At 46.4% G+C, this 9,119-nt stretch overlaps 1 protein-coding gene across 1 annotated transcript in view; it reads left to right on the forward strand.

Moving 5' to 3' along the window:
* Positions 1-3,555: 3,555 nt before the first annotated feature.
* Positions 3,556-9,119, forward strand: part of bsna (bassoon presynaptic cytomatrix protein a) — a 123,969-nt gene continuing 118,405 nt past the window's right edge. The window contains exon 1 of the mRNA XM_063208857.1: positions 3,556-4,089. Within this exon, the coding sequence (XP_063064927.1) occupies positions 3,556-4,089 (534 nt within the window). The remainder of the gene's footprint in view (positions 4,090-9,119) is intronic.

Genomic DNA, 9,119 nt, shown 5'->3' on the forward strand with positions numbered 1-9,119 from the left:
GGACTCTCTCTGTCTTAATAACGGCCATGATGCGTTTAACATTGAAGTCAATGGCAGAAACAGTGCATGGGAGGAGTAATGGAAGCCCAGATATCCTTGATGCTTTGCCGTCAGCTGTTCTTGTTTGTTGACCTGGTGTCCCACACTTCACTCTTCAATATACCCGTAGATATCCATGCTACATTTTGGTGTTAACTCACCAGTTTAATTCTAACTCACCAGAAATAAAACCCCATTCATTTTCAATGGGGTTTCATTTCTGGTGAAATTCCATGGACCACTAGGCTAAGTGCTTTATTATTCTATTATATTCTATTTTTTTCCAATTTTTTTCATCATTTTTTTCAGGAATTGGAATATTTTTTTAAATTGTGTTACGCCCTTAAACGTCAACCACCCAAATAAATAAACACAAGCACACACATACACACACACACACACACACACACACACACACACACACACACACACACACACACACACACACACACACACACACACACACACACACACACATACAGGCATAGACACAGGCACATGACAGAAATGAAAATAAATAATACTAAGCACAAATGGCATTGATACAATACAATCATGCAAATGTCATGGTAAGATTCCCTTTGAGAAAGGCCAGTTCCCCCCAGCTGTGTACACACGTCCACATTGTAGAGCAGAAACTATAGCGGACCTGGCCCGGATACGGCAGCGGATCTCGGCCAGATGATCTCCAGTAGAGTCGCCCCAGTGATTAAGAGTGGCTAATGTAAGGCAGTGCATCTTCCACCCTCCTCCCCCTATCTCTTTCTCTCCCTCTCTCCCTCTCTCCCTCTCTCCCTCGCTCTCTCTCTCTCTCTCTCTCTCTCTCTCTCTCTCTCTCTCTCTCTCTCTCTCTCTCTCTCTCTCTTTCATGCTGCGCATTTGCAAAGCTTCAGCTGTCAGGGCTGGGCAGATGGGTGACTGGATGCTCTTTTCATGCGGGTCTCCTCTTGCTCTCTCTTTCTCTTTCTCTCGCATTCCTTCATTCTTCTACTCATTCTCTCTCTCTCCCTCTCATGCTTTTTCACTCAGTCTTTCTCCATCTTGCTCTTTCACTCCTTCTCTTTTCCTCTTGCTCTCTCTTCCCTTTCTCTCCTTCCCTCTCTTCCATCCCTCGCTCCCCATAGCACTGTCTCCTGGCAGATCCCAAGTGCTTGCTATTCCATTATGACTAAGGCCCAGAGCCACAGAGAACAAGAGAGAGAGGGGAAGGAGACATGGGAGAACGAGAAAAGAGAGAGAGTGAGAGAAGGAGAGAGAGAGCTTATGTAATGAACTGAGATGGAACTGCCATGCACATGCATACAGTTCCCTCACACACACACACACACACACACACACACACACACACACACACACACACACACACACACACACACACACACACACACACACACACACACACACACACACACACACACACACACACACAATTGCATGCCAAGCAAGCCTCTCTCTCTCTCTCTCTCTCTCTCTCTCTCTCTCTCTCTATTTCTCTCTCTCTCTCTCTCTCTCTCTCTCTCTCTCTCTCTCTCTCTCTCTCTCTCTCTCTCTCTCTCTCTCTCTCTCTCTCTCTCTCTCTCGAGCAAATGCCTTCCCCACATTATGCATGAAGTTCAGCGGTGGTTGAATTCTGCCTTGAAGGACCACACTAATTTACCAGAAGGAGAACCAGGGGCCAGCTAATCATGTGAGAATGAAGGAAGACCAACTCGGCCCTTTTATTTCAGTGGAAACGCACGAAATGTTGCTGTGTGACATCAACACTTTTGAGAGTGGGGTGAACACCACAAGTGTTAGATTTGACTTGCCAAATGTTGAATTAACACTAAAAAGTCTGACTGCATGGCCTCTCTCTAATGGGTGTGGGAAACTTAATTATGAAAAGCATAACAAATACATCATAATGTCGTGGCACGTATGATGGTGTTTTTTTTATTTTATTCATAACCCCCTTCATCTTTCGTGATGGAAATGATTGAGCAGTACCGTAAGCTACTAACCGGCCTGATTTGATGGCCCCTAATGGCCGTTCCTCTTGGCTCCGTGTGTTGGTGGATATTATTTATATTTATGACCGTAAATGAAACAGATCCACGGTTGCGTGTTATTTTTCTTCCTTCTTTTCTTTTTTTCTTTCTTTCCTGGCTTGCGGCGCTGAGGGGCTGGATGGAAAGGAAAGGAAAGAGAAATGTGGTGGTGAAGCTTAGAAAGCTCTCCCATCACACGCCTGCAGGGCCATAATAGCAAACTAGGAATCTATTAAAGACCATTCGACTGCCATGCACCCATCAAAACAGCACACGGCACCAGCATCAGCAGCACACTCCCTCCCTTCCTTTCATTGCACACGTTATTGCCACCTCAACAAAATTGCACTTACACTGCCCATCAGAACTCTATCTGTCTGTCTGTAATGTGCAGTTTGTTTTTATACACTGCGTTTGATATATTCATAGAAATTAACATTAGTGTAAAAAGGAACGCCTTGGTTCAGCTTCACCTGTGTCTCAGTTGAGTATATGTACAGTATATGTGTTCGATGGTTAACTGAACAAAAGGGACGTGACTGATTTACCCGAGCCGTAATTTTGTCAGGTTTTCCATCATGCTTAGTATGTGTGTCTGTGTGTGTGTGTGTGTGTGTGTGTGTGTGTGTGTGTGTGTGTGTGTGTGTGTGTGTGTGTGTGTGTGTGTGTGTGTGTGTGTGTGTGTGTGTGTGTGTGTGTGTGTGTGTTGTATAGCAAGTGTGTGCAGGCAGGCATGTGTGGGGGCATGCATGTGTGCATTATTGTGCGTGCACCTCTGTGTGAGTGTGTGCACTGTGCATGTGCTTTCCGTTTGAGGTGGTGGATTTGTGTCTGCTGTGCTGGGCTTTAAACAGTGCGAGGAGCGACATTCTGCTGTGTCATAGCTGAAGGGATTTTATACTCAACGTCTTTTTTTCTGAACTTCCTCCACCGCTGTCTTGTGTCTCTCGGAGAGGAGAAGACAGGATTCAGAGCTCAAATGTCATGCATTCCCGGCTGCCAGCTGAATTTGTGAAAGCGTACATCAGCCTGCCTGCGGGGTCACTGTGAATCACGAATAGCAAGGCCGCAAAGTCACATTCTGCCTGGATGCCCTGTTGTCCCCTCCCTACGAATTGGTTATTTTCTATGTTTCACCACAGCTATACTCAGACACACCCTTTTATATTACTCTCTTCAGCTCTCAAGTCTGCAGTTCTTGTTCAATATGCTGTCTAATCGTTTTAAAAAAAAATATTATCATTAAAAGCAATTTGGATATGGAACGCTGGTGAAATGTGCCTAATTGTTTAATGCACCCATTTAGCATTAGCCAAGGTCTCTTGTGTTGCCTCTAAAGTGGTAGTGGCTGTGATGGTAACAATTCTAACCCAATCTCTTCCTCTCTTTCTCTCCTTCTCTCTCTCTCTTTCTTGTTTGTCCCACCTGTCTATTGTTCTTTTCTCTCCCCTCCCCTCTCTTCTTCTCTGTGTCTGTGTTTCTTCTCAGAATGGGCGGGGGAAGTCCCAAACCTGGAGGAATGGGCATGGGTGGGGGCATGGGTGGTGGTATGGGCGGGGGTAGCATGGGTGGTGGAGGGATGGGAGGAGGAGGTATGGGAGGGATGGGTGGCCACAGGCTGGCAACTCATGAAAGCCCCCACGCGCCGCTCTCATCCAGCCCCAACCCGTCCCCCACCCCGTCCCAGATGTCATCCGGGATGGGAGGAGGAGGAGGAGGAGGAGGAGGCCCCCCACATGGCCAGGGCCAGCAGGGCCAGCACGCCTCCAGACGGAACCTGCAGGTGGACGTGGGCGGTCGCACCGGCCGCTCGCCCTCCGTGTCCCCGGACAGGGGCAGCGCCCCCAGCTCGCCTTACTCGGTGCCCCAGATCGCGCCCATGCCCAGCAGCAAGCTGTGCCCCATCTGCAACACCACCGAGCTCACCAGCCACAACGCCGCGCCCAACTTTAACAAGTGCACCCAGTGCCGCACCACCGTCTGCAACCAGTGCGGGTTCAACCCCAACCCCCACCTCACCGAGGTAAGAGAGCCACAGTACAGTACAGCAGCAGCACATAGGACTATTTCAACTCACTGTCCACTTTACATGGTAATCAAGCAGATTACCTCACTGGCTACGTTTACATGAGACATTTAATTCGGAATTAACTCCATTTAATTTTGAAAAAAATGTAATTCCGAGAATCAAGTCAATTTGGAGTGCTACCAGGAACTTTGTTAAGATTTGGCCAGGCTTAGTTCATTTTCAAAAAAAAGTTGTAGGATACCAAGGCACTCATCTTCTTTGTAGTTACCTGCCTTTATTTTAATGGGCAAAACATAATTAAAACACTTTGACGCGTTTCAGCATGAAGTCTTCGTCAGGAAGTGAGCAGCTTCCTGAATTAAGTTCAGATTATCATTTTTTGCGAGACCATTTCTGTGTAGATACACAGTGCAAAGTAGTCTCTGTGTATTTTGTTTGGTTTATTTGGTTTGGGTCATAAGTGAATAAACCACTCCTCAGCCAGTACACAGACAGTACTGTGTGTGCAATCACAGTACACACAGAACTCCATTCTGCCAGTGTCTCCTTTGCACAGCACTCAATCAGCAGACTTGGAGCACACACAGGATTTAATCATGTCAGCACCTACTTTATGGTTATACCTGAGAAAATAATGTCTTGGCTGAGACAGGTTCATCTTTTTGTTTTATTGAGGAATCATTTTTCTTCACAGGACTATTTCTGCGAAGACAAAAGGCTGAAAATAGGATTGTGCCCGTGTATTTTTGTTTGCAATCTTTTTCTGTCTTGCTCTGTGTTTGCGTACTGTACACACCAGAGCATTGAGATGGCTTACAGTACAGTCTGTGTGCACACAAACCATTTTGGCGTCTGTGTGTGTGTGTGTGTGTGTGTGTGTGTGTGTGTGTGTGTGTGTGTGTGTGTGTGTGTGTGTGTGTGTGTGTGTGTGTGTGTGTGTGTGTGTGTGTGTGTGTGTCTGTCTGTGTGTGTGTGTGTGTGAGTGAGTGAGTGAGTGAGTGAGTGAGTGAGTGAGTGAGTGTGAGTGTGTGCGTGAGTGCATGTGCGTGTGCGTGTTTGTGTGTGTGTGTGTGTTTGTGTGTGCGCTCGTGTGTATTTGGGGTGTGTGGGTTGTCTATGTGTGTCTATGTGCGTGTGTGTGTTGAGCATTGAGATGGCTTACAGTCTGTGTGCACACAAACCGTGTGTGTGTGTGTGTGTGTATGTGTGTGTGTGTGTGTGTGTGTGCGCACGTGTGTATGTGCGTGCGTGTGTGTCTTCCGTGTGTGTTTCTTGTATGGATGCCAGTATTGTTTGTGGACTCGCTAAGCAGCAGTAATTTCTCCCGAGGCACTGACAGTACAGTATTTCCATTAGGCTCCGCGGGCCTGCCTGTGCACTCAGGTGTGAGGCAGAGCCATGGGCCCCACGCAAGGAAAGGAAAGAAAGCTGGAAGGAAAGGGGGAAGAAAGAAAGAAAGTGACAGAAAAGAAGAAAGAAAAGGAGCAACGGACATGGAAAGGGAGGGAATATATAGTGTGTGTGAGAGAGCGAGGGAGAAGGAACAAAGCAGAATAGTCAAAGAAAGTGGCACAGGGAGAGAGAGAGACAGAGAGAGAGAGAGAGAGAGAGAGAGAGAGCATATGAGAGAAAAGCTAAATATAGTTACAGAGTCCAGAGTAAGAAAAAGATGGAGACAGAGAGATGGAAAGAAAGAAAGAAAGAAAGAAGATGGTTGCCTTTGCATAGTGGTGTGAGAGCAAAGTGCGTGGCTGAAAAGAGTACGATTACCCTGAGGCTATAGTCTCACCATTAGCCATTTTGGGGCGGACTGTAGTGCAGTGCACTGTAGCATCTTCTAGAGTGCTTCTCTGGCTGCATTGGCAATGGGAACGCTCCTTTTATTTACGTCTTTATTTGTGCCCGTCCTGCTCCATTCCCTTTCTCGCATTCTCCTTGCCAGGTCAGCAAGTTAATTGCTTGTGTGGCCCTAATGGCCTGATGTTCTGTGGGACGCTGTGGACGTGGGACGATGCTGCCGCCCCACTAATCAGTCACTCAGACCAGTGGTCTGCCCAAATGGGCTGCCTCATCGAAATGAGCTACCAGTAACCTGTTAGCCCATTCATGCTGAGCCTCTAGTATAACCTCATTGCCATTACCATGTCTTCATCAGTTATTTAAGACTTGGCAATGTCATAGAAATGCTGTTGTGATGTACCTATTACGCTTTTGCCGTAAACAGTGAGTGAGATTGACAACTTTAACCCACCTGCATGAAAAGGCTTCCGTAGCTCTTTATTTACGTATATTCTTACATTCTTCCACACGTTTCTCCACATTTCTCCACCCTATGCCATCCACCCAAATCCCCCCCCCCCCAAAAAAAAAAAAAAGCAGCCCTATAAACCCTCAAGTGAATAGCTCTAAAATAAACAGTTTCTAACTAAACGGGGAATCGAGCGAGCGAGAGAGAGAGAGAGAGAAAGAGAGCGAGAGAGAGAGAGAGAGAGAGAGAGAGAGAAACCCCAAGGGTAAGGCATAACAACAGGGCATGGGCAAGAAATATACAGCCTCCAATGAAAAAGACGAAGGGTTTGGTTGGTTTGATGCTGTTTCTCTGACTCACGGCTCCTCTAAAGAAACTATTTCCTAATGGGGCAGCAGCAAGATGCCAGAGAGCCAGAGAGCTGACTTGCGTGATGTGGCATGCAGGCAAACGGGCATGCTTCAAATCATATGCTTTATGTGTTCATTAGCTTTCTGTGCGTGCTCTTGCTCTATGTGTGTGTGCGTGTGTGTGTGTGTGTGTGTGTGTGTGTGTGTGTGTGTGTGTGTGTGTGTGTGTGTGTGTGTGTGTGTGTGTGTGTGTGTGTGAGTGTGAGTGAGTGTGTGCGTGTGTGCGTGTGTGCGTGTGTGTGTGTGTGAGTGTGAGTGAGTGAGTGAGTGTGTGCGTGAGTGCGTGTGTATGTGTGTTTGTGTGTGCGCTCGTGTGTATTTGGGGTGTGTGGGTGTGTTAATGTAATCACTTACTGTAATGAAACTAGATTTCATTAAATGAGCCAGCGTGTGTGTGTGTGTGTGTGTGTGTGTGTGTGTGTGTGTGTGTGTGTGTGTGTGTGTGTGTGTGTGTGTGTGTGTGTGTGTGTGTGTGTGTGTGTGTGTGTGTGTGTGTGAGAGAGAGAGAGAGTCTGTGTGCGTGAGTTCGTGTGCATGTGCTTGTGTGTGTGTGTGTTCTGTAAAGGCCGGTAGAGACAGCTGTTGATCACGCCTGTGTGTGCACTCTTTACTGACTCTTTACACACCATCACAGATGACGATATTAGATCTCATGTTCTCAAAAGAAGAAAATAAATGAAGAAAGACAAAAAAGAAAAGAGAAAGCACTTCATTGCCACCTTCTCACTGCTCCAGCGGGCCTTGAATATGCATATGCCGTTCCTCTGATTAAGTTCCCTCTCTCCATTTGCTTTATTTGCACAATCATTAACATTTATGCAAGTTATTAAAATTGATGTGTCAAACGAATGCTAATGGGGAGTGTGAGAGACGATAATGGAGACTTTCTAATATGACAATTGACATTTACTTTTAACATCTGATTTATGCGGTTGCGAGTAGTTGGACATAATAGCTTAATTGCTATTTGTTTTGGTCTGTGTTGGGTATCTCTGAAGCTATTATGTGGGTGTGTGCTGTACCGTGAGTGTGTTTGAGTGTGTGTGGGTGAGTTTGAGTGAGTGATTGACTGAATGAGTACTCTGTAATTTCTTTCCTCTTTGTTGTGAAAGTTACACTCACAAATTCTGAATCTACTTTCTACTTTGTGATTCTGGGACACCACAAAACTAAAGTCTGCTATGTGGGAGTAAGAGTAGAAATCACAGTGAGTCACGCAACAGGATATGATGATGCGTAATACTTCTTCTGGTCTTACATGATGCTGCTGGAGACAGAGAACCAAGAGAACCAATAGTGCCAATGAAACCAAGGCCCCTTAATGCTTTACAATGCAACATTACCCTGTTGTTCAAAATCAGCATTTAAAAAGTTCAAAAGATCTTCCTGACCACCTCCATGTTGGCATCAAGTGAGACCCAGGCCCAGGGAGAGAGGGGGCCCAGAATTGGATTTTCATTACATTACATGTATTGGATGGGGGGCCCTTTCAGATTACTTTGTCCTGGTCCCAGCAAAAGCTGTCAACGGCCCTGGCCATACAGACAGGCAAATCAATGCACGCAAAAACATAACCACCTTGGTGGAGATGGTGAATGGAGGATACGTAGATCCATCAACAAGGACCCAGTTGGGCTTCTTTTGTGGTGGCCAGGTGTGGTGACGCACAGGTGAACAGGTGCCGATGAAAGGGTGGAAGAGAGAGAGAGTCAGACAGACAGAAAGAGACAGAGTGTGAGAGTATTTTAGAGTGCTTCGTTTGTATCTCTGGCTTGCTTCCTTCCTCCCGTTTGTTTGTTATTGTTCATGCATGCTCTCGCGAGCTAATTTTAGGCACTGCGAGCGTGCTGGGGTGCTAATGGAGCAGTTTCTGTTAGCTCATTAGTTTGCGTAGCTCTGGGAAGCACCACCCTCATCCCTCCCTCCCCCTCCCTTCTTCTCCATCTCCCCCTTTCCCAGCCCTCTATGTCACATACTGTCTCACACAGTGGCAGAAAGGCTCAGTTTTTTTCTTTTTCACCCTGCTCTCTCTGTCTTTCTTCCTTTGATTTTTTTGCACCTCTTCTGTCTTTCACTGGTTCTCTGTCGTGACACACACAATGTCTCCTTCCTCTTTTTGTCAGTGTCTCTATCTGTCTGTCTTGTCTTGTTTCTTCCACTCTCCATTTCTCTCTTGGCACCATCACCATTTCTCTATCTCTCTCTCTCTCTCTCTCTCTCTCTCTCTCTCTCTCTCTCTCTCTCTCTCTCTCTCTCTCTCTCTCTCTCTCTCTCTCTCTCTCTCTCTCCTGCCATTCTCTCTGCATCATTTCCCATTCGCTAGATTAGAATATTCCATTTGAGTGTTCCTCTAATGGAGTGCTCAG

Source organism: Engraulis encrasicolus, chromosome 10 (genome assembly GCF_034702125.1).
Source record: "Engraulis encrasicolus isolate BLACKSEA-1 chromosome 10, IST_EnEncr_1.0, whole genome shotgun sequence".
Taxonomy (NCBI): Eukaryota; Metazoa; Chordata; class Actinopteri; order Clupeiformes; family Engraulidae; genus Engraulis; species Engraulis encrasicolus.